We start from the raw sequence: 24,831 nt of genomic DNA, 5'->3' as shown, positions 1-24,831 counted from the left end.
TTGGGTCCACTGGCCCCAGTGCAGTAAAGCCAACCTACTGACATGAAGTTGTGGTGAAGGAAAAGTGCAGCATTTATTGCAGGGCGCCAAAGCAAGGAGTCCAGGCAGCTAACGCTCAAAAGATCTGAGCTCCCCCCCACTGGCTTTCAAGGAAAGGTTTTAAGATAGGGTGAGGCAAGGGGGCTGAGGGGTGTGTGGTCAGCTCGTGGACATTCTTCTGATTGGTTGGTGGTGAGGTAACTGGTAATCAACATCGTCAACCTTCTGGTTCCAACCAGTCTGGGTTGTGGGCAGCACGCGGTCAACTTCTTCCACCTAGTGGGGGCTTCAGTATCTGCAAAAAATAGCTCAAGGGTATGGCTCCAAATAATATCTGTAGCCCTTGAGGAGGCAGTAAAGGGCCTTGACTTTGCTTAGTGGCTAAACTATTATTATTTTGTCTTGCTTGACTGTTTTCCTTTGTTTCTGCATTTTCTCACTTCTCTGATTAAATTTATTCTTTGGAACTCAGGGAAGGCCTAGGAGGCTAAAGTTTTTCTAAAGACAAGAGGCAGGCAGAGGACATGGTGGCAGGGGCGGGGTGTCTGCCCCGGGAGGGCCCCATAGGGTCCTGCTCCGTCAAGGTCCTGGTTCTTTCCAGGCCCTGGCTGCCTGATGGAAGGGGCCCACCATGCCTCAACCTGCACCTGACTATGACTGACCTACCTGGAGGGAAACAGAGACACATGCCCAGCCCACAGCAGCTCAAAGCTTCCTTCTCTGCCCTAGAGAACTCCCCCACTTTCCTAAAATTCAGATCCACAGTCCCATAGCCCCTTAGAATTCCATGCTTTGGAATTGAGTCGTTCAGCTTTCAGAAAATATCGCATATACCCTTTATACTCTATAAACTCTACCACAGGATCCCGAGCAGAGTCTGGTAATCAAACGTGTTCATTTTTCTGCAGTGACGTCTGAAAAATCAGTTAAGTGGGTTATAGAAAGACTCTAAATAGCCTCATGGCAGTTCAGGTCAGATTTTGCTGCCAAATCAGTTACCAAAATCTTAAGGTGTTGGGGTCTGGACTGTGCGTTTAAGGGCTTGTAAACCTTATTTGGACACAAATACTTTTCATCTGTTATGTCCATTTTCATTTCTGTTCACATTACTGTTGCTTGTCTTACAGGCAGAAACTCTGACATCTCTCTGATGGGCAGAGCAGTTACCTGGTCCCACCCTGGGGAAACCTTCGGTCCTGGCCAAATATTCCTTGCCTTCAGCAGCTCTGTCTGCAGTCCTCCTCACTCCCCAACCACCCTGGATCTTCTGCAGTGTACAGGTCTCCTCGTTTCTCCACTTTGACTTCGCTAATGTGTTTACATCGGAAAAATGAACTCTAGTAAATGGAGGCCTCCCAGCTCTCCCGACTTTTAGTCTTTTTTTTTTTTTTTTTTTTCAGTAACATCTCTGCTGTCATTTTTTTCCTCAGACTTGACCTTCAGGTGACTTTCTGATCCACCCCAGTCCCTTTAGCCTCCATATTCCAGGGGAGTTCAACCCACAGACAGTCGTGTTGTTCTTGTTCCTTATTTTCTTTGGCTCCACGTGTCTTTGTTTTCTCTTCTTTCTCTGGGAATGTTCCTATTTAAACACGTCCTAGTTCCCAGTTTCCTTCATCCACTTGGTTGCCAGCCCCCAGCCTGGGGGCCCTGGATCCCGAAGGCCTACTAGGGAGCACTCTTCAACACTTTAGTCAACTGGGGGAGGCCCTACCTTGCCTGAATCAGGCTGTGCAGACCAAAGAGGCAGGTCCCTTTGTTCTGGCGCTAGGTCAGCTCAGTGTGGTGACCAGGTCCATCCGCACTGATGAGGGAAGAGCAGGGAGACCCGGGCTCCACTGAAAGAAGGCTGAGGGGTCCCTGGTGTGGGAAGGTGGGGACATTAGGATTCCACTTCCTGCTCTAGTGTGTGGTAGCCTATTTCAGCTTGACAGATCAGGGAAGGCCTCCCAGAGGTAACACAGGAGCAGAGACTGGGTATGGGGGTGGGAGGGTGGGGGATGCAGCTGTGGAAGATCTGGAGAGAAGTGTTCCAGGCAGAGGGAACAAGAGGTGCTGGAGCTCTGAGGTGGGAGCCCAGAGAAAAAGAGAGGGAAGGAGGCATGGGTGAGGGTTGGATCCTGTAGGACCCTGTGGGTCAGGGGGAGGACTTTATTCTTCGGTGTGATGGAATCCCTGGAGGGCTTTAAACAGAGAGGATGTAACCTAGGGATGTTTTTATGTTTATTTATTTATTTATTGGCTGCGCCGGGTCTTAGTTGTGGCACGCAGGATCTTTCTTAGTTGTGGCATGCAGGATCTAGTTCCCTGACGAGAGATCGAACCCGGGCCCCCCCCCCTGCATTGGGAGCACGGAGTCTTAACCACTGGACCACAAGGGAAGTCCCTGATCCAGGGATGTTTTAAAAATGTCCCTCTGCGGACTTCCCTGGTGGCGCAGTGGTTAAGAATCCGCCTGCCAATGCAGGGGACATGGGTTCGAGCCCTGGTCTGGGAAGATCCCACATGCTGCAGAGCAACTAAGCCCATGCGCCACAACTACTGAGCCTGCGCTCAGACCGAGAAATGCGCTCTAGAGCCCGTGTGCCGCAACTGCTGAGTCCACATGCCACAACTACTGAAGCCTGTGCGCCTAGAGCCTGTGTTCTGCAACAAGAGAAGCCACTGCAATGAGAAGCCCGCACACCACAACGAAGAGTAGCCCCCGCTCACTGCAACTAGAGAGAGCCCACGTGCAGCAACGAAGACCCAACGCAGCCATAAATAAATAAATAAATAAATTTATTTATTTAAAAATAAAAATGTCCCTCTGGCTGCTGTGTGTAGATCCTGTCCACGTCCCTCTCCCTCCCACTCCTGCTTTTCCTGAGTTCCTATTTCCTTTTGGCCATCTCCCTCTTGTTGGTTGTTCCTTGGTTTGAGAATGTGAGATGTCTCCACAGGTCATTCCTAGGACTCTTCTCTCTTCTCCTTAGCAAATTGCTCTGTCATTCACACAAAGCTGTATACTGTTCTTGCACGTGGATAGACTCAGATCTTCTTTACTTCTTGATGCTCTCCTGGTGCGCTTGGATAGCAGATCCAGGGCACGAAAGCAGGGCTCCAAATGGTCAGTGTCCTTCACACTCTGAGGGCAGCTGTGTCTTGAAGGCATCTGGGCCCAAGTGTGGAGGGACCATGCTGGTAAACATCTACCAGAGCCCACTGCCTAGAAGAATCAACAACGTTAAGAAAAAGAATTGCCACAGCAGTGTCCCCCAGGGTTTCCACCCATTCGAGCTGCTGTAACAAAACACCACAGCCTGGGCGGCTTACAAACAACTGAAATTCATTTCTCACAGTTCTAGAGGCTGGAAGTCCAAGACCAGGGCACTGGTAGATCTGGTACCTGGTGAGAGCCCACTTCCTGGTTCATAGATGGCCGTCACATGTCCTCCCATGGTGGAAGGGGCAAAGGAGCTCTCTGGGGGCCTCCTGTATAAGCACACTGATGCCATTCACGAGGGCTCCACCGTTGTGACCTAATCGCCTCCCAAAGGCCCCACCTCCTAATGTCATTACCTTGGGGGTTAAGATTTCAACATAGGAGTTTTGAGGGGACATGATCATTCAGACCACAGCCATCAGTAGGAAAGAAGAGGTGTTTATTCAAAGTCTTCCTCCACAGAAGTGTCAATTAGCAAGAAAAGCATTTTCCTAAAAACCGCCAGGATTACATCTCTCTGCTCCAGCCACACACGGCCACATTACTACAGAGTTCGAGAAATGACATCGTTGCTTTTCCTGCCCTAGAAAGAAAACTTACTTATGCTGCATGGTAAGTGGAACCCAGTAAACAAATACTTCACATCTTGAGAGATTAAAAACCAACCAACCAACCAACCCAAACCTTCCTAGCTGAGTGCCTGTTATGATTTACACAGGGAGGAAGCGGTCAGTGGCAGGAAGGTGGGAGGGCTTCAGTCCTGGCCTCGGTCTGGGACGCAGGCCCTCAGGGAGGGAGTGGCCAGCGCGGTCTGCTTGTCACATGAGGCTTGGCGACCAGGGGCAGCCACAAGTCGGTATGAGGTGGCTCACAGGAGGGGCAAAACCTCCTCCCTCAGGAGGAGCAGTGCTCTTCCCTGCCACCCCAACCACTTACAAGGGCCACAGGGGAGGCACGCGTGCTGCTCTGCTAGCTCTTGCTCTGAGGGCCTCCAGCTTCTCAAGTCTCGCCTGAGGCCTCAGCCTCAAAGACCCGGAGACGTGCGCGCATCAGCCAAGCCCCCTGCTGTAGACGGGCGGGCCCGCAGCAAGGAGTCGGCAGGAATTCCATGAGGCTCAAAGGGAACAGAAGACACAGGTGATGGGCATTTTGCGGTTTAACTACAACTTTGCTGACATTTTTTTTTTAATTAATTAATTAATTTATTTATTTTTGGCTGTGTTGGGTTTCCGTTTCTGTGCAAGGGCTTTCTCTAGTTGTGGCAAGCGGGGGCCACTCTTCATCGCGGTGCGCGGGCCTCTCACTATTGCGGCCTCTCTTGTTGCGGAGCACAGGCTCCAGACGCGCAGACTCAGTAGTCGTGGCTCACGGGCCCAGTTGCTCCGCGGCATGTGGGATCCTCCCAGACCAGGGCTCGAACCCGTGTCCCCTGCATTAGCAGGCGGATTCTCAACCACTGCGCCACCAGGGGAGCCCTGCCAACATTTTAAACCCAAAGATGTCGACAGGTTCTGTTAGTCCCTCCTGTTGCAGGATGAAGGCGTCCCGAGCCTGCACTGCTGGACACACACACACACACACACACACACACATATGTGTGTGTGTGTGTGTGTGTGTATGTATTTGGCTACACCACGCGGCACACGGGATCTTAGTTTCCACACCGGGGACTGAACCCGTGCCCCCTGCAGTGGAAGTGCGGAGTCCTAACCCCTGGACCGCCAGGGGACTCCCACTGCTGGACATCTGACACGGAACTTGCAACCTTCCTCAGAAGGGTAGCCAGCCTTAAATCCCTTGCTTCTTCTGCCACCCTCAACTTTATGGCCCACGCCTCCATCCGCATCCTTGTCTCTGGAGCTGGTGGGTCATTCTGCCCATTGAGCGCTGCTGGCCTTCTTGTGCCCTAGCCAGGCCGTTATTGCTCCCGAGAACAAACTCTGAGGCCAGGCTGGGTCCAGGCCTAATGGCACTTCTTTCCTTTCTTCACGTGGATAGAGGGCTAGATGCAGCTTTGTGCCTGTGTCCTTGCCCCTAAGAGGTCCCTGGTCCAGTGACGGTGCTTGTTTCCCTGGGGGCCTAGGCTGTGAAATGGTCTTACACACCAGCTTATATGACATGTGCCATCCACTTAGTATGCACATTTGTATTCATCCTGCCCCTCCTCTGCCTTCAATGATTCTCCGGAAAGGTCAGCCCTGTGATTCCATTTACCCTAGCGTCCTGGTGACCCCTGTGGCTCCCAGAAGGTAACAGGGCCCCAGTTTGGGGAGGGCCATGTGCGGGAGTATCCCCAGGTGCTGAGTCAGCTCCCAGAATATGCTGGAACCCAGCCTCTGTTGAAGGGCTCCCTTTGCCTGCAGGACCCTCTCCCCCATCCATCCATCAGACCCTACCCTAGTCCCACCTCCTTCCTGAGGCCTGTGGTCTCCCAGTGAGTTCCCAGAAGGCAGCCGCATCACGTTTTCTTTTTATAATTCTCCTCCTCTCCCCTCCCCTTCACACCTTGCCCTTGGCAAGTGCGCAATCGATGCTTGCATAGAGCCACCTAAAGTCATTACAGTGACCAGCCAGCAGTGATGGCCTTTCTCCACCCCCCGCCCCCCCGCCCGTGACTAGGCCCTTGAGCTGTTGCGGTGATGGAGGTGGGCAGCACGGGTGAGAGGCCGGCCCCAACGGGGCAGTTCTGTCATCACCTCCCAAAGGGGAGCCCAGCCAAGCCCCTGCATCCCGACGGAAGCTCTGTGGCGGGGAGCTGGAGAGATCAAGTGGGCCTCTCTGAAGGGTGAGGATTGGGAGTCTGGGAGAAGTGGGGTGGAGATGGGATAAGAAGGAGACTTTTTTTTTTAAGGAAAATCAAGAAGCCACTATTTGGTCTGATAGGGGGTTTGCAGATTATCTATAGCTTTTTGGTTTTGTTTTTAATAAAATCTCTCTGGCAACAGAAGAGAAACCCCGGTGGTGGTCATGATGAGGCCAGCAGACGGGCCGGGGGAGAACACCAGACCTGAGGGGGCGAGCGTTGCCTGCCTGCATGGCACCAGGCTGCTGTCTTGGGGGTGCTGGCGAGATAGGCTGGGACCTGGGACTCGGGACCCTTTCCTGGAGTGCTTGCACCTGGACAAACGTCTCCTCTCCTCAAGCAACAGAATGCAAAGAAACTGTAAGGGACTGAAAAGTAACTGCACGCATGCGCAGGTGGGGTCAGTTATGAACAGTAAGATACAAAAAGGCCAAAACCTAACTGCCATTTCTGAGGTGCGCGGAGCAAAAGCGGGGTCCTGCACGTGATCCCTGCACACAGCACCGGCCAGGGGGTGGGCAGACCACCGAAGCCTCCTCTCCAGCCCGACCCAGCCGTCGGCTCCCACCCTCACCCCACTGAAGGGACCGGCTCGCTCGCCACCCCTCCAGGCCCACTCGGCTCAGGGAGCGAGCGAGGGCACCTGTTACTTGTTCTCACTCCCCCTGCTGCCGCTCAAGTCCCGCTAAAGCCTTGCCGGAATTTCTTGTCTGGTCTCTTATCAATTTCTATTGATTAAATAGTCCAAGGACCCAGGTTGGTAACACTGGTAAGCCATCCTCCATTTCCCAGAGGACCAGCTTTCACGGCTAGATCTAATCCTCATCCAGTCCTCACCCGGTGCGGCCAGGGAGGAAGCACGTGTCGCAGCGAGAAGAGCTGGAGGAACAGAGGCACAGGAGGGGCGGGCAGGCGAGGGCGGGAGGGACGGGTGGCCTAAGCTGCTCTCAAGGCTTTCTCTGCCTCTGCCAGGACAGGCCTCGGGCCAGGAGTTCTGCAGACCAGTCCCATAAGCACCTCTCTGGAACTTCAGGAGACTCTCTCCTGAATTTCAGAGACAGAAACCTGCCCGCCCCTGAGCATCTGCCGTCGGGTGGTGTGGGACCCCACGGTGCTGACACGTAGCTCAGCTGTGAGCTGCCGGGCCGTTGGACGTTGGTGTTCTGGTGTTTTCATCCCTTGTCGGGAGATTTTGACCCTTTGCCCTGTTCTTGCAACTCTTGGGTCTTCCCGTAGCCTGACAAAGGATCAAGATCTCGGCACCGTCCCGCAAGCTGAGACACTTTTGGCCAGGGCTAAGTCGTTTGTTCATGTTGGATCAATGGCTTAAGATCATGCATCTCCATGATATCTCTGATCCACAGAGAAGAAAACGTATCACTCCCGCCGTTAGCTTTTCAGATCTGCTGTCCAGTTACTGACCTGGGACTCGCCTTGGAAACGTGATATCTGTACCTGGGGCTTACGTGGGAGCTGCCTGCACCACAGTGCATTTTAAAATAAGGTTTTCAGCCTAAGATGCCTGTCCTTCAGGCTGACCTGAGCCCTGGAAGGCATGAAAAGCAAGTTTCCCATGGGGACAGAGTCCAGGGAACTTGCCAGGGACGGGCCTGCGGAGCAGCACCGTGGTGGCCTGTCCAAGGGCTCTGGCAGGCACAGAGCGCCACTCCAGTTAGCGAAGAGTGAACGGTAATTTATACTGGGGATCCCAAAGGGATAATTTTTTTTTTAATAATTTTTTAAAATTTATTTTTATTTATTTATGGCTGTGTTGGGTCTTTGTTTCTGTGCGAGGGCTTTCTCTAGTTGTGGCAAGCGGGGGCCACTCTTCATCGCGGTGCGCGGGCCTCTCACTATCATGGCCTCTCTTGTTGCAGAGCACAGGCTCCAGACGCGCAGGCTCAGTAATTGCGGCTCACGGGCCTAGTTGCTCCGTGGCATGTGGGATCTTCCCAGACCAGGGCACGAACCCATGTCCCCTGCATTGGCAGGCAGATTCTCAACCACTGCGCCACCAGGGAAGCCCACAAAGGGATAATTTTACTTTTTCTACTGCATACCTCCAACAGGGCGAGCAGGCCTGGGGAAATTTTGACTGGACTGAGAAAATCCATCAGCTTGCTGGGAGTCGTAAGCCATTACACCGGAAAGGCTGAAATACGGCACCCAGTGTCTCAACACCAACCTGGGCCTGGAGGTTTCTTCTCTGAACCTCTGACTCGTCTCTGAAACGTGAATCTGCCTTCCTGTGCTTTGTTACGTGTGGTTCAAGGAGCACTGTGACCCCTGTCTGAAGTGGCAGAGCCGTGTGACGACAGTGTTCCCAGGGGACACCTAAACGTTTATCATTTTGTTTAGGTAAAGACCGAAGGGGTAGCAAAGAGACAAAAATCAAAAGGGCAACCGTCACCATGGTAACAGGCAGGGACCGGGGCCCATGGAACAGAGAAAGCAGCCTTGCTGTGGTAACAGAGGATCCTAAATGGGGAGCCCCAAAAAGGAAATGCAGGCCAGGCTCAGACTGCTGCTTGCTCTGCCGAGGAAGTGGAGGTAACTAATCTCAGCACTCTCACTGGAAAGCAAGAGCAATGAAGCTGTGCTACAGCTCGGCAGTTTCTGGAGCAGAGGAGCCTCCCGTGGTCACCTATGGCTGACGCCCAGCTGCAAGGTCTGTAGGCTTCCTTCCAAACTCCACAGCAGATCTGAAAAGCTAACGGCGGGAGTGATACGTTTTCTTCTCTGTGGACCAGAGATATCATGGAGATGCATGATCTTAAGCAATTGATCCTGGACATTTGGTTGCAGCATTTTAGTGTTTCTCCATGCCCTGGTCCTACTCACCCAGACATTATTTTCATATGGCTGTTCTGGGAGTGGACCAGCTTTGAAACCATCTTAGGAAAGACCAGGCCAAATTTGACATTAGAGGTTTGAAGTCCCTCAGTTTTCCTCCCGCTCTTTGGAGGTTTAATTAGACGAACCCCTTTCCTACCCTTCTCCTCACTCACCTAATCTCAAACCTTTGAACTCTGAAGGCAAGTCTTAAAATGTGTTGCGGGCTTCCCTGGTGGCACAGTGGTTGAGAATCTGCCTGCCAATGCAGGGGACACGGGTTCGAGCCCTGGTCTGGGAAGATCCCACATGCCGCGGAGCAACTAGGCCCGTGAGCCACAATTACTGAGCCTGCGCGTCTGGAGCCTGTGCTCCGCAACACGAGAGGCCGCGACAGTGAGAGGCCCGCGCACCGCGATGAAGAGTGGCCCCCGCTCGCCGCAACTAGAGAGAGCCCTCGCGCAGAAACGAAGACCCGACACAGCCATAAATAAAATAAATAAATAAAAATAAAAAAATAAACAGGAGCTGTTGTTTAAAAACAAAAAACAAAAAACAACTTACTTCACAATATGAGGAGAGGAAGCTGTGTGTATGGGAGGCTTATCATCTATTACCAAATGATTTCTTCCAGGATGGGTCAAACTTCCAAAGCGTCTCAGGCACTAAGTATCTGCCTTATCCCCCAAGATCGCCTATAAAGAAGATCACACAGTCTTGCCAGATCCCCCTCAGAGTCAGAAAATTCTTGCCAAAACCTCAGTCTACTTTATCTTGTTCTCCTGTGGAAAGGAGATTTTAAAAAGACAGAAACACTCTTTTCTCTTGTAGAAGATAGGACTTTTTAGCACACACCTCTCCAACTCACAGGGCTTACTTCAGTCTTTTAATAAGAGGCGCTGTTTTCTCTTCGTCCTTGGGCAGTCAGGAATCCTGAAAATGCCCAAGAGACATACAGGACTACATCCTGTTTATTTTAAGAAAGATCATCAGCAGCTTATAATCTAATGAAGGAGGTAAGATGGAAGATTACTACTTTACAAGACACTGCAGCATCTCTCAACAGGGAAAGGGGCGAGGGGGGTAGATTCAAGACCATGAAACACGCTTTTGCAACCAAACCCCTTGGAATAACAGTCATACTCAAGAGAGTTATTTTAGCATCTGCCCGCCTGTGCCCAGCACACCCCAGTCTCCCCTGCTAAAAGCTGGCAAGGTCTCTGGGATCCTAACCACGTTTAACCATGATTTAAAATACGGAGGCACCAGATGGCCTCTGGTGGCAATGCCCAGGAAGAGCTGTGGCTGAGAAGCCCAAAGGGGCCTCTTCCCACGGCTTCGATACAACGTGCACACACGGGGTAAAGGTCTGATTCGAACTGAGCCATCAGGATCAACCTCAGGGCAGTAAGACATATCACAAGCCCTGAGATCGGGGGCCCTGAGACAGACTCAAGACTTCTGCGCAAGTCTTGCGAAAACGTAAAGCCTTAGTTCACCCTGAGAAAACATCTCACAAACCCCAAATGAGGGACTTCTGACAATATAACTGATCAATGCCTCGCAAGAGCATCAAGGTCATGAAAGACCAGGGGAAACGGGGGCCCTGCTACAGGCTGCGGAGATGCAGGAGACAAGACAATAAATGCAGTGCGGGGTCCTAGAACACGAGGGTGACAGCAGTGAAAACTGGTGAAAAAGGAAGGCTGTCAGTTTAGTTCAGAGTATCGTGGCCAACACTGATTTCCTGGATTTGATACTTGTACTACAGTAACGTAAGATGTTGACTTCAGGGAAAGCTGGACAGGGATATATGGAAACTCTGTACTATGTTTGCAACTTTTCTCTAAGTCTAAAATTAATTCAAAATAAAAAGTTAAAAAAAAATAGGCTGACACATCTGGGTTCAAGTCCCACCCTCCACCATGAGCCATGCCATTTTCAGGAAATGACGTGCCCATTCAAAGCCTCAGTTTTCTCATTCACAACCAGAATTGACAATTTTATTTTAAAAATAAGAATAAAAATATATATTGGTGTATGAAGAAAAATCCTGGAGGAGTGTACACAGGGCTGTCAGCTGTGATATTCTCTGGGGATAAGTTTATAAGGAGACTGATTTCCATCTGTATATTAGTTAGTTCTCCAAATGTTCTAATTTTAAAATAACCAATTTTTATTGATTTTCCAATCAGAAGAATAAAAATATGTTAAAAGTGATGTGAATCACATACACATCACTGCTGTGTGACCACATCTGGCCTGCCGCCTCTCCTGTTGGCTCCGTCTTGGAATCCTCCAGAATCTGTCTCTTCTCCCTGCCCTTGTGCCACCTGCCTTGGCTTCACAACCAGCCCGGCCCCCGCTCAGCCTCTCCGCACCACAGCAAGCCACAGACCCCATGCCATGGGCCACCCCTCTGGCATCTCCCCGCCCCCAAACACAGGCTTGTCCCCCAGTTCCCTGTGGGCCCTCCCATGCTCAGGGCGATTCCCCTGCCATCCTCCCTCACTGTCCTGCCCCACTTTCCTGCTCTGTGCTTCTCCCCTGCGTGGCCCAGCTCTCATACTGAATGTCTCCCACACAGGACTGAGAGTCTCATGAGGGCAGGACTCCTCTGGGTGCGGGAAGGAGGTGACTTGCCAGGGTCCCAGACCAGGGTCTCTCCACCTGCGGACATCCAGGGCCGTCCTACGCAATGCAGGGTATTGAGCAGCATTCCTGGCCTCCACCCACTAGATACTAGAAGCCATCCTCTCCCCACCTCCCACCTCAGGTTTTAACTGCCACAAATATCCCAGGACATTGCCCAATGTCCCTGGGACAGGGGCTGAGAAGCCCTGTCCTAGAGGGAAAGGGACTGCAGAGAAGGGAACTGGAGCCTGAGACACACCCCAACTCAGCCACCCTACAAGGAGCACCCCTGAAACCACGGCTTCAGGAGGAAGCCCTCACCACACCGGCCCTTGCTCACAGGAGGAATGGATTCTGAAAGTCCAGAGTTTAATTCCTGGGAGGCCGGACCCATGGTGGTGGAGGAGTCCCAGGTGCAGCTTTCTGTACCAGTGACTTCATCACACGCTGTCCCTGTCCCGTCCTTACCTTTGGGGGCTTGAAAGGATAATCGGTAGGAAAGTGGATGGTCAGGAAGAAAACTCCTCCTTGGTAAGGACTGTCATTCTGGAGGATGAGACACCGAAAGCGGATTAGTGCATTCGTGAGAGCGTACAGCGCAACAAGCAAAGCGAGGGGTGCCCTCAGCATCTGCTATCTACCGGGCCCATGATGGTGGCCTGCCAGTGGAACACTGCAAGACAAAAGAGAGACGGGAAAGTGAGACTCCCTGACAAACACGTCTCTCCACCGAAAAGGAGCTGCTCTGCTCAGAGGGTGCCGTTCACGCAAGCCTGCCCTCACTTCTGACACCAAACGCCCCTGCAGGGGGTTCTGTAACTTGCCTAGACTCCAGACTCGTGAAAGGCTGTTGTACTCACAGCTCCAGTGTATCACAGGGAAAGGCTACCGATCAACATCGGCTGAGGGAAGAGCTCACGGGGACAGTCCAGGAGGGGTCCACGTGCAGAGCTTCCGCTGTCCTCCTCCTTGGCGTCCCGGCACTGATGTGTGACAGCACACAGAACACTGCCTGCAGGGTGCTCACCCCTGGCTCAGCGTGCAGCGTTTCTACGAGGTCTCCATCAGGGAAGCAGGATGGATTAATGGACTACCCACGTGGCTGATCTAAGTCTCCAGCTCCTCCGGCACTGACCCAAAGCCTCCACCTTAAACCACGTGGCTGGTCTAGCTAGTGTGGCCAGCCCTCACCCTCACTCACATTGTTGGTGTGGGTCAAAGCCTTTGGGTAAACAGACAGTCCTATCAGGCAGGACGTTTTAGAGATCGCCTCCCAGAGGCCAGGGACAGAGGCCAGCTCTTCTAAGGACAGAATTAAATTCCTCACTACCCAGCTGCCAGTAAACTGCAATTCAGTCTTCTCTTTGCATAGAATTAAGCCTTAGGTAGGCTTTAGCCACTTTCCACATTACTTTTATAAGTCTTTCTCCTTAGCTCTTCACAGTTCACTCTGAAGTCCTCTCCAAAGGGTCTCTTTCAGGAGCCAATCAATGCCCGTGGCCCTGGGGCTTCAATGCGGCCACCCTCCCTCTGTGTCCTCTCACATATCCCCCAAGCGGTGCCCTGTGCTCCACGGACTAGGTGACAGAGCCGAGAGCAAGAACAAGGGGGGCTTCCCCTGTGCTCCCCTCCTGGGTCCCCACCTTAGGTGGTCAGGCCAGGCTCCCTCCTTAGTGGGTTAGAGCCTCCTCTTGCTACACATCATGCCTGCTGCCCTCTCTGGAGTCTCAGGCTACTTTCATTGCTGTACCCACCCCTAGGAAGGCTCCTGTGCACTCAGCAAGGCTGGGCTAAGAGTGGGCCAGTGACTCATTTCCAAAGCTCCCAGGACAGTTTACTCCAGTCTTTGTGGAAAGCACCTATCTGCCCCCACCCCCCACCGCCGAGTGGGCTGCTGAGAGCATCTGAGGGGGCTGTTATTCTCCAGGGAATTCTGTCTTCCGGCTCCATGATGAGTGTGGAATTATTAGCCCAAGGTTTCAGACCTGGTCCTGTACCGGGTTTCCTGCCGCCTGTTCAAATGTCTCAGAGACTCTACCCTTGACAGCAGGATAAGAAACTGCCAAGGCATGAGGAGGGGGGGGCAAGTGAAGGGACCAAAGGAGAGGTTTCCCAAACCCCTAGAGGTATCCAAAGACAGAGTAGCCCTTGACCTTTTTTAAACGTTTCAAGAAATGCTACTGAAGAGAACACCTTTACCTACAATAAGGCTGCCTGAGCTAATGGATTTTTCTTTTGACTGCCTTTATTCCAACTCATGCTAATCATTAGCTGGTAGGTACACATTTGCCTAATCATAATATAGAATAGAATTCCTTATTAAATAAGTGGTTTTGATAATTAACATATTAGAGAATAGGAGCCCATGGGGAGGAGTAGCTAATATGAGTGGCTCCTTCTGGCAAACAGGTTGGGACCCTTTGGTCCCATTCACTTTAACCCCTGAGGTCTGCTGAGGGGCTGAGCAGGGCTTGGGGGCACAGTCAGAAGAGAAGGCCCCAAAAGAGAGAGGAAGAGAAAGGAACTTGCAGAGGGATGCTGGCAAGGGGCTACTTGCCCACAGGGCAGGCATGAAATGGCCCCCAAAGTTTAGCTAGTTTCCAAGGCTGTACAAACCTCATCAAAACTCAGGTACTGAGTACGGAGGGCGGCTAGCCTCTCGGATAAGGATAGCCACCTTCCAGCACAGGGCGGCAGGGAAGGGTGAGAGTGCGTGTGGTGCAGAGAAGCAACGAGGGGCACCTTTAGAAAGCTGAGGCTGCGTCAGTACCAGTGCAATCTTACCAGTGACCCTAGCTTACATTATCTTAAGCAACAGGTAAGAGGGGAAAATACGTTAGCAAGATGTGGGACGCTTGGAAGGACAACACAGATCGGGTAACAATCACGTGAAGCCACCCTTGTTCATTAACTCTGCATATACAATGGGAATCATTTCTGTTTTGCTCTAAAAAAAATTATTTAAACTCTCGCATAAAGCTTTTGGAATCTGCCGTTTTCAGTGGCTCTGTCTGCCCACCTTCAGCTCCTCTAAGCCTCAGCCCACAGGACATGCAGGAACACACACACATGACACCACTTCCTCTTTTATTCCAGCTCTGTGAAATTCTTCTTTCTTGTATTTTAACATAACAAAAAGTTTTAAAACACACAGCATAGAATATGTCATTTTAGCCATTTTTTAAAAAATTAATTAATTTATTTATTTTTGGCTGTGTTGGGTCTTCATTTCTATGCGAGGGCTTTCTCTAGTTGTGGCAAGTGGGGGCCACTCTTCATCGCGGTGCGCGGGCCTCTCACTGTCGTGGCCTCTCTTGTTGCGGAGCACAGGCTCCAGACGCGCAGGCTCAGTAGTTGTGGCTCACGGGCCCAGCTGCTCCGCGGCATGTGGGATCTTCCCAGACCAGGGCTCGAACCCGTGTCCTCTGCATTAGCAGGCAGATTCTCAACCACTGCGCCACCAGGGAAGCCCCATTTTAGCCGTTTTTAAGTGTACAAGTCAGTGGCATTAAGTGCATTCACAATGTTGTGCAACCACCATTATCCATTTCTAAAACTTTTTCATCACTCCAAACAGAATTTCTGTACCACAAAATAATTCCCCATTTCTACCTCCCCTCGGCTTCTAGGAACCTCTACTCTACTTTCTGTCTCTATGAATTTGCCTTGTCTAGTTAGTTCATGTAAATGGAGTCATCCAATATCTGCCCTTTTCTTTCTGGCTTATTTCACATGGCATGTTTTCAGGTGCACCCACGTCGTAGCATGTGTCAGAACTTCACCCCTTTTTACGGCTAAATAATATGCTGTTGTATATATATATATATATATACCACACTGTGCTTATTCATTTATCTGTTGATGGGCACTTGGGCACCTCTGGGGGATTGTAAATAATGGTGCAATGAACACTGGTGTACAAGTTCTGCTTGAGTCCGTGTTTTTAATTCTTCAGTGTCCTTGAAGGGCACATCACCCTTCTTTTACGCAGTCTTTCCCTTCCCGGCCTACTTTTCCTTCAGCTGCAGCTACTGCAGCCTCACAGTAAAGGACGAGTGTGCCCCAGAGCCTAAGACGCTCAGGAAGTGGAGGTGACGCGGGAGCGCAGAGTACAGATTCGGGACAGCCAGGTGTTGGGCAGCTCGGCCTATGGCCAGCCGGCTACAGAGGGTGGCAGAGGGCTGGCTAGTGCTGCTCCTTCCGTCTCCCCTGGGGAAGGGCAGAAGCGGGGGAAAAGAACTGCCCCTCCCCTTCGCAGAGGCCAGGAGCCACCCCCCCCGCCCCTCACCAACCCCCAGGGCTCTGCCCCCTCGTGCAGCAGCAGCAGGCCCTCCATGATTAGCTTCATGAGCATTTTTATACCAAAACCCCAAGTTGTGGTTGGTCAGAGGCACTTTCCAGAAGCCAATGTGCCTCAGGACAAGATGGCTTTCTTGTGCCCCAGTGGAGGGAGAGGGTGATTTCTGGCAGCATCTTGACCAGGCGGGCTATGAACTCAAGGCGTCTAATGAAAAAGCAATTCACAACCAAATGAAGGGAAAAACGACGATAGGTTTTCTTAAAAAAACAAACAAACCAACCCGAGGGGCTGATAAACTTGGGGGTCTTGGCTGCAAGGCTCCTGGGGTCTGGAGCCCTGAAAGGTACTTACGATCATCTCCCACAGGTCCTGCGGAGCACGGGCCAGGAGGGTCCCTCTGCAGGTCGGTTAATTCCTGAAACACAAGACAGTGAGCTCAGAGCTGGTGTGTGAACTGGGGATGCTGCTCTAACCCCACACCTCTTGGCCAGAAGTGCGTTCTCCTGGTGGGAGGGGCTCCTGGACCTCAGGAGTGGGCTGGCCCGGCTAAGGAAAACAAGTGATCTGCAATACCCTTGAAAACAAGGGTCTACTCGTGGCTGTGAAGATACGTGGGCAGAAGGTATTATCATTTCCATTTAATAAGTTAGAAAATTGAGATGTAAAGAGGTTAAATTACTTACCCAAGGCCATAGAGCTGGAAGAGGGCAGGGCCCCATCACCCACTCAGGTGGAGAAGGGCAGGGGTTGGGTTTTAGCTCTGGGCTCCTGAATGGAAGCACTTAGCCCAGCGGAAGTGCCCAGTTAAGGACAGGGCTCCTGTATTTCAATCTCTATACCTCCCCTACTGCCCTACACACCTCTGGTTGTATGGGAGTCCTAAGGCTCCAAGTGGGAGATGAAGCACATGCGAATCAGTCTACCACAGCTATCCCATGTACCAACGGGGGAGACAGGAATTACATCGTAACCAGATTCCCTTAATGGGATACCAACTTGTAGACACAATCCCCAAAAGTTATCCTAGCCCAGCATGAGCCTCAAGGCCTAAGAGTCTGGGCAGTGACTCAAACTCTAGCTTGCATGTACTAAGATGTTTCCTAATACTCCGCACTCTCCCCAGATTCCAGATCTGGGTAAACTGCTTGGGGTTTCCAGAGAGGTTCTGAAGAGAAGGAAGGAGGCACAAGTAATGGTCCATCAGGTGGCAGGGAAACTCTTCAGGGGATGGCAAACCCCAGGGTCTGGGGCACGCACATGGAGTTTAAACCTGGACGATCACATTCTTCCTTACCTGAACTATGCCTGAAACTGAGCTCATCCACAAAGGCCCTCCTGATCCCACCGTATCGTCTCCGGGCATGTTAATCATTCTAGTAACCCCCACCTCTCTGGCCATCCGGTACTTATCCCACATACGCACAAATATAATTGGCCACGGTGGGAATAATTATATCACAGAAGCCAGCAAGTGTTACAAATCAGGGCCATGTTTCATCCCAGAGGGTTGGTTTTTAAACACCTACCAGTATACCACCGGTCAGTTCTTAGCTAGTATCTAATGTATCTAAATAGGTTGCACTTGGTAAGCACTCAGTACTCAGCATTACTAGTTGTTGCAACAGAAATGAGCTTGGGGAACAACTAAGGTCATGTGAGGGGACCAGAGGACATGCTCAAAAATGCAGTATGGCTCCAGGAACCTCCTCAGAACAGTTCCTTTCCTGCTTCCTTCTGCTTTGTGTCCTGCACACCTCCACTACCACTCTGTAGGGGACTGTTTATACCCTCTGCACTAAGGCAAATCCCAGACAGACCAGATGAGCAGTCAGGGGTAGGAATCCAACTAGCACCAAGGAGTTTCAAATGCTAACTGGCATTTCAAGGAAGAACAGTGTGATGTGAAAGAAATTAGTTCACTAATATATATATCGCATTCCTGTGTTTTCCCAATAGCGGCTAGAAGACCCAGGTCTGAGTCCCAGTTCTGTCAATGGGAAAATAACTTTGACCTCTTTGGGCCTCAGTATAATTAACTGTTCAGTTGTAATTATAACACGTGCCTGCCAACCGGCCAGCACTAATGTTTGGCTATAATTTTGTAATGTGTGTAACGTACACAAGTATACCCAGTAAAGAGTCAAGGATAACAGGGCATAGAGGATGCAGTCATTAGTATTACAAAAAGAATGAGGAATGGATAGAGACACCTAGTACTGGAAGAATACAGAAGAAACTAATAACACTGATGACACCCTGGGAGAAAAACTGGATGGCTGGGGACAGGAGTGGATGGGAGACTTTCCCCTGTAGACCCTTTTGTATTTTTTGAATTTTGAATCATGGGAATTTATTACCTATTCAATAAACACATAAATAATATATTTTATAAATTGTAAAGGACTAGGCAGGTTAAAATTGTGTAATAATTATTGTTATGAATAACATTGATGATAAAAGTGAGTCCTGAAAAGGGAAAAGAAGGTTAAAGCATAGCAGATTACCAGAGGAAAATAGTTAAGCAAACCATTACACTTTAAATAGTTTCACACTCAATTCTGTTACTGTGTTTCACTGAATCCAAGATCTCATTCAAGGTACCACCATCTTATATACAACTAAGAAAGAAATCACACTGGCAATTAAACTAAGACCAAATGCATTCTTTTTTTTTTCTATTCTTAATTGGATAGTCTTTTATTGTTGAGTTGTAAGAATTTTTACATATTCTGGATATATGTCCCTTTTCAGATATTTGACAAATATTTTCCTTCATTCTGTGGGTTGTGTTCTTGCTATCTTTTTTTTTTAACATTTAATATCTTTTTTAAATTTTATTTTATTTATTTATGGCTGTGTTGGGTCTTCGTTTCTGTGCGAGGGCTTTCTCTAGTTGCGGGGAGCGGGGGCCACTCCTCATCGCGGTGCGCAGGCCTCTCACTATCGTGGCCTCTCTTGCTGCGGAGCACAGGCTCCAGACGCGCAAGCTCAGTAGTTGTGGCTCACGGGCCCAGTTGCTCCGCGGCATGTGGGATCTTCCCAGACCAGGGCTCGACCCGTGTCCCCTGCATTGGCAGGCAGATTCTCAACCACTGCACCACCAGGGAAGCCCCTCTTGCTATCTTTAAAAAAAATCTTTTTTAATTGAAGTATAGTTGATTTACAATGTTGTGTTAGTTTTGGGTTACACCAAAGTGATTCACTTATACATATATATATTTTTTCTTTTTCAGATTCTTTTCCATTATATGTTATTACAAGATATTGAATATAGTTCTCTGTGCTACACAGTAGGTCCTTGTTTATTTTATAGTACGTATCTGTTAAACCCAACTCCTAATTTACCGCCCCCCAACCCTTTCCCCTTTGGTTACCGTAAGTTTGTTTTCTATGTCTATGAATCTATTTCTGTTTGGTAAATAAGTTCATTTGTCTCATTTTTTAAAAATTCCACACACAAGTGATATCGTATGATATTCTTTACACTTAAAACTTTTAATTTAAAACTCAGCTTTAAGCTCACTTGGGCACATGCTTTTGTTTTTCAATCACTCATGCATACCATACACACACACAAAAGGAAAAACAAGTGAAATAAATAAATTGGTTCTCCCCGTTTAGAGTTCAATACTAACCCTGGGTCACGGATGTCCTCACGATCATCCTCTGTGCCTTCCAGGCAATGATGATGTGGCAATTCTTAAACAGTCCTCCACTATACTGTTTCTGGAGTTTTCTTCCAAGCCACTGATACCCATTCCGCAAAGGCCCACAATACACAATCTCTTTGCACAAACCTCGGTGAATAAAGGTGACCCAGCCTCACCGACCTGAGGGTAGGTGGAACCTTCCTTTCTGTGGTCTATGAAGCATCTGGCTAGCTTGGCGTGGAAACAAAGAACTGCAGTCCTTTCTCCAGCAACATTTATTCCATTGATATGAAGCTTAATTCCCACTGTTCTGCTTCTGTGCCTGTGTCCACAAACGCTTTTATTTTCAGCATTAAGTCACAGTATCTTTTTTTTTTTAACATCTTTATTGGAGTATAATTGCTTTACAATGGTGTGTTAGTTTGTGCTTTATAACAAAGTGAATCAGCTATACATATACATATATCCCCATATCTCCTCCCTCCTGTGTCTCCCCCCCACAGTATCTTCTTGAAGACATTTTTAAAGCAATTACTCAACACACCAACAATGCACTTAACCTCAATATACACTGCTGGGACATGGCTTTCACATACAGATGGTGACAACCAAGTTACAACTGCTACCGGGCTGACAGCGATTTCAAGCAGCATCCCAATTTCAGAGATGTGAAAATGTAAAAAAAAAGTTCATCTTAGAGTAGATGAAATATGGTATTATCTATACTTTCCTGATTTTCCAAGTTCTCTCTGAAGAACAACATTCATAGTCAGAAAAAGAGTTAACTTTTTTTGAAAAGCTTAATCAAGTATTACGCAATCATTAAAAATTATAGGCTCTAAAGACTACAGGAGTAAAAGTCATGAAACAACATTAAGGTAAAAAGAGGGGGAAAAGGCAGAATATAAAACTTGATGTACCACGTGACTATGATAATCAGAAGCATATACATTCACAGTGAAGAGACTGGAATGAAATCTTAACAAAATGTTAACTATAATTATCTCATGGGGCTACTGATGACTTTTTAAAAGATTGCATTTTGGGGTATTTTCCAAATTTTCTCTAAAGGATACATATTGCTTTAAAAAGCAAAAAATAATCATTAATGTAAATACAAATGTAATGCTGCCACATAAATCCCTGTCCCTGTTGAAGACATTTAGAAACGTTACACTGACACATATTCAGATTTTTAAATGTGAATTCTTGTTTAATTGAAGGAAATACTTTATCAATAAACTGAAAGTTCATGTACAAATACTCAACTCTTTGGAAAAAACTTTTTAAAAAGGTATGAAGTTGGTTGGCACGGGCTGTGGGTTGGGAGCTAAGGGGACAGCTAGTGCAAGGCCGTCTCCTGAGCAGGGCTCATACTGCTGGCACCCACTCCTCTTCCTCTGTCCTGAAGAGCTCCTGTTCAGCTCCAGTCCCTCAGGAGAGGCACACTCACCTTCAGCTCCAGGTCTGAGAGTAGCTGCACCCCTTACCATCCACCAGTTCAAGAATGAGCATGTGAAATGATTCATAACAAGGGGTAAAGGAAAAAAAAAAATGATTTGCTGGGCTTTCTGAGAACTTCTGGAAGCCAACGCCTCCTTGTCTCCCAGGGTATGTCCAGTGGGCTCTGGGGCCCAGAGTTACTCAGTCCAGAGAATTTCACAAAAATAGAGCAGGAGCTCCAAAATCACTTCCAAAGCTCTATGGACCTCCAATTCTGTGAGCAAGGGTGGCTGGGTCTCTTGTTACTTGCAGCCAGGGCTTCCTAACTCATCCCAGTGATGTCTTCTGACCACCGTGGGCTGTTTCTTCCAGGTCTTGATACAGAATTTGCAGGGTCCTCGTGCAAAATGAAAATGCGGGGTTTCTTGGTCAAAACTATTAAGAATTTCAAGACGGTGACTGCACAGCATTAAACCAAGGGCAGGGCCCTTCATAGCAAGGGGCCCTGTGAGACCTTATGAGTCACATACTGGTGAAGCCAGCTCTGGTTACTTCCTTTATTGGTTCCTACTAAGGAAAGTTCTCCCTGGCTTTGTGACCTCAATTACCTTACATCTACGGTTCCCATGTCATCCTCAAGGTCCAAACTTGTTACTCCTAGCTCTCCTTTTTGTAAATCTTACCAGCCTACAGGTTCACACATGTAAGTTCAAACCTACCCTCCTTATCTCCCGCACCCTGCTCCCTGCCCTCAAAATGTCTGATTCCCCAACATAGGCAATAATACTACCATCCACCCAGCTACCCATCTTGTGCACCTCCCTCTCTCACTTTCACCACATACTCTTTTTCAAGTCCTGTGAATTCTACCCTTCCACATCAAGTACAGTTCTTGCCTCGGTATCCATTCCGCGGTCATTCACTTGGATGAAGCCTTTGCTGGACTTTCACAATACCCTCCACTCTCCCTTTGTTCCAGTGTCTGGCCCACTCCAGGCCACATCAGAGCCAGAAGGCTCTTTTTACAACACAGATCTGAGCATGTCATTCACCTGTCTCAAAGCCCTAGGATGACAGATGACCTCTTTCAGAGAATAATTTGCCAAAAACATTCCTTTTTGGAGAGCTGTTTATTAAAAAGGAGCCATACCCTTAGAGGTCCTGCAATCTCACCTCTGGCAATCAAGCCTAAGCTCACCACACAATGATGCTTATTACAGCATTATTTACTTTATATAAAATTTAGAATATCAGGGGCAGTTAACTCATACTGAGCACTTGATATACGCCAAGCATGTACTAAACATGTATCATCTAAGTCTCAAAAGAACACCTGTAAAAACATGTGGACACGGAGGCTGGGAATGATTAAGTGCCTTGCCCTCTGACATCCACGTCCAGTGTTTATTCACTACAGGTAGTGATTAAATAAGTTACTGGTAATGTACTTACGGAATGCTAATGTTAAAAATTACAGTTATGAATACTATTTCACAACATGACAAATGCCCACGTTTAATGCTATATGAAAAAGCGGGATACAAAATATAGCATAATTTATTTTAAGTGTAGGTAAAAGATTGGTAGTAGATATGCTAGAATGTCAACAAACAGAACTGAAATATGGCAGAACTGAAAATACCTTTTCTTTCTTCTACTGTTGGGCATTTTCCAAATTCTAGTTAATATATTAAACGCCTGCAAGGACTCCCAATTACTTACAGGATAAGAAAGTTATCCCAGCACTGCCCCTAAGGCCCACCCCAGTCCTGCCCACGCACTCCCATCCCCTGCTCCAGCAGCGCTTAAACCCCAGTCATCCCGTCCCCGCCCCAAGCCCAACCACGTCGTCTCTCCCCGGCCACGAATGCCCTTGTCCCTTTTCTGCACCTGCAGAGATCCTACTCATCCCTTAGGGCCCAGCTCCAACCTCGACTCCTCTGCTCAGCCCTCCGGACCCCCCCACAAGGGCATGCCGTCCTTCCTCTGGGGCCCGCCGCCGTCACTCTGCCCAGACGGCCCACGCACATGGGCCAAAGCGTGGGGAGTCCGCAGCCAGTTCCAAGTGCCGGGGCAAGACGCTCTGTTCGCCCCGCCCCGCCCCGCGCCGCGCCGCGCCGCGCCGCGCTAGCCCCACGTGACCTCTCCCCGCCCCGCGTGTTGCGCGGTGCCCTTTTAAGGCCGCGCGGGGGTTGGTTCTGCTTCTCTTACTGGCAGGTGTGACCGTGCTCTGTACCTTCTCAGCCGCCGTTCACTAGGCGGCCGCGCCACCCCCGCTCGCGAATTGACGCTTGGGACTAGCAAGGAGCCCGAGGGCGGGAGGACTTCTTACCTTCTGGATCCGCTTCAGCGCCATCGTGCCCCGGCTGCTGGGGACAGGGGCGTCCGGCCCGGGGCTGCCAGAGGCGGCCCCCGGCCGGCTCGGCCGCCGCGCTGGGCTTCAAGCTGGGAATGGTTGCCTGCGCGTGCGCGCCGCGGGGCACTATGGGGCGGCGTTCTGCTTGTGGCGCGTCTCGGCGCGTCCCGGCGCCGGCGAGCGGAGCCGACCCTGGCGACCCGGAGCGGCCGCGCTGCCGGTTGCCTCTCCCCTGGTCTCTGCCGACCCGCGACCCAACCTCTCGGGTCAGTGAGGGTCTAGGGAGGCTGGCGGAGAGAGGGGCGCTCGTTGGTTTAACAGGGACCCGCCGAGCACCCGGGAGGTACCGCAGCCATGCCCTCTGACCCACCCCCCCGCCGTGTTCCATCCCAGGCTGTCACATACTCCTGACAGTAGTGGTTCTGCTTTGAACTTAATTCTGTAAGTATTCATCCCCTTTCGTGTGTTATGTGTCAAATATGTTACAGCTCTTTCCATAGAAATACACGTAGTAGAGCTTTATATGCAGTGGACCTGGAGACGTGCATTTTCAGTAATGCTTTAGTTGATTTTGATGCACTGCCAAGGGTGAGAACCACGGCCTTAAACTGTACATATCCAAACTTAACTGTCTTCTTCCCCCTTTTCCCAAGACCTGACAGGCATCTAGGTCAGAGTTTTTGGGCTAGGAGCTATTAGTGTGTCAAAGTCAGTTTAATGGGTTGCAACCAATATATACATTTTTTAATGAAATAAAATAGAATGCAAAATCTCAGTGCATTTCGCATAATAAAGGTGAGAATTGTGAAAGTTCTGTTGTGTGTGTTTGTGTGTGTGTGTGTGTGTGTAGATGATAATATTTATCCTCCAAATTTGGGCGCTTTTGAGACTGAAAGGGGTTGCAACTCTAGGACCGAAGGTGTAATCTGAGGCTGTCTCTGACCACCCAGGACGTATGGTCATCTGCATGTGAGTACGCAGAATATAAAATGTATCTCAGACATTTCCATGGTCCCCGGCCATGTCTTTGTCCAGAAGTCTTCAAGGATGCCCCGTGGCCTGCATGGATTGCATCCCATGCCATGGAAGGCCCTTCAAAATCCAGTGTCATCCAGTCTGGCTTACTATCGGTGGTTTACATCACTGCTGCCTTGACATTCCTTTACTCCAGGTGTCCCTCTAGAAAACTTCCTCTCTCTTTTTCCCCTGAAGCACAGCCATCACTCACCTTGTAAAGCCAGTTCAAGCCATCGCCCGCTGAATGGCCCTGGTTGGGCACCACCTCCCCTTGGTGTAGCATGGCAACACAAATTCCTGTTAGTCCGTGAGTCATCCATCCCCACATTGTTTACATGGCTCTCCCCTCATAAAACAAATGATCCTCAGTTTTTATGAATGTTTATAAGTTTGTGTGAGACTGTAAACTTCAGTGACAGTGATGGTTATCCCTGGATGGTGAGTTTACTAATAATGTTAATTTCTAAAATTTCCAGAGAATTTGCATCACTTGTATAATCTAGAAAAAAGAAAAGAAACAGAATTGTGTTGAATAGCAAATGAAAAATTCCA

At 49.5% G+C, this 24,831-nt stretch overlaps 2 protein-coding genes across 12 annotated transcripts in view; one reads left to right on the top strand and one right to left on the bottom strand.

The window, feature by feature from the left end:
* Positions 1-65: 65 nt before the first annotated feature.
* Positions 66-23,682, bottom strand: LOC118900793 (ubiquitin-conjugating enzyme E2 J1-like). Of its 9 annotated transcripts, none has more exons than XM_036863561.1 (5): positions 23,239-23,682; positions 12,155-12,186; positions 11,982-12,059; positions 3,077-3,247; positions 2,388-2,425 (listed from the first exon to the last, which is right to left on the bottom strand). In XM_036863561.1, the coding sequence occupies exons 1-5, from the start codon at positions 23,648-23,650 to the stop codon at positions 2,399-2,401; spliced, it is 720 nt and encodes a 239-aa protein (XP_036719456.1). In that variant the 5' UTR covers positions 23,651-23,682; the 3' UTR covers positions 2,388-2,398. The 9 variants fall into 9 exon arrangements, 7 of the variants coding, with proteins under 7 accessions (XP_036719459.1, XP_036719456.1, XP_036719460.1 ...); XM_036863565.1 differs by lacking the exon at positions 2,388-2,425 and adding an exon at positions 16,165-16,228 and having other exon boundaries at positions 2,848-3,247; positions 23,239-23,391; XR_005021226.1 differs by lacking the exon at positions 2,388-2,425 and adding an exon at positions 9,444-9,661 and having other exon boundaries at positions 3,166-3,247.
* LOC118900792 (up-regulator of cell proliferation) overlaps positions 23,566-24,831 on the top strand; it is a 98,951-nt gene continuing 97,685 nt past the window's right edge. For 2 of the 3 annotated variants that reach the window (XR_005021225.1, XM_036863556.1), the window contains exon 1: positions 23,566-23,703. The gene's annotated coding sequence lies outside the window, so the exon portion shown is untranslated. The remainder of the gene's footprint in view (positions 23,704-24,831) is intronic. The other variant, XM_036863559.1, reaches the window with a different exon arrangement.

The sequence above is a fragment of the Balaenoptera musculus genome, chromosome 9, assembly GCF_009873245.2.
Source record: "Balaenoptera musculus isolate JJ_BM4_2016_0621 chromosome 9, mBalMus1.pri.v3, whole genome shotgun sequence".
NCBI classification, from domain to species: domain Eukaryota; kingdom Metazoa; phylum Chordata; class Mammalia; order Artiodactyla; family Balaenopteridae; genus Balaenoptera; species Balaenoptera musculus.
This window is presented reverse-complemented; position numbering and strand designations above follow the sequence as displayed.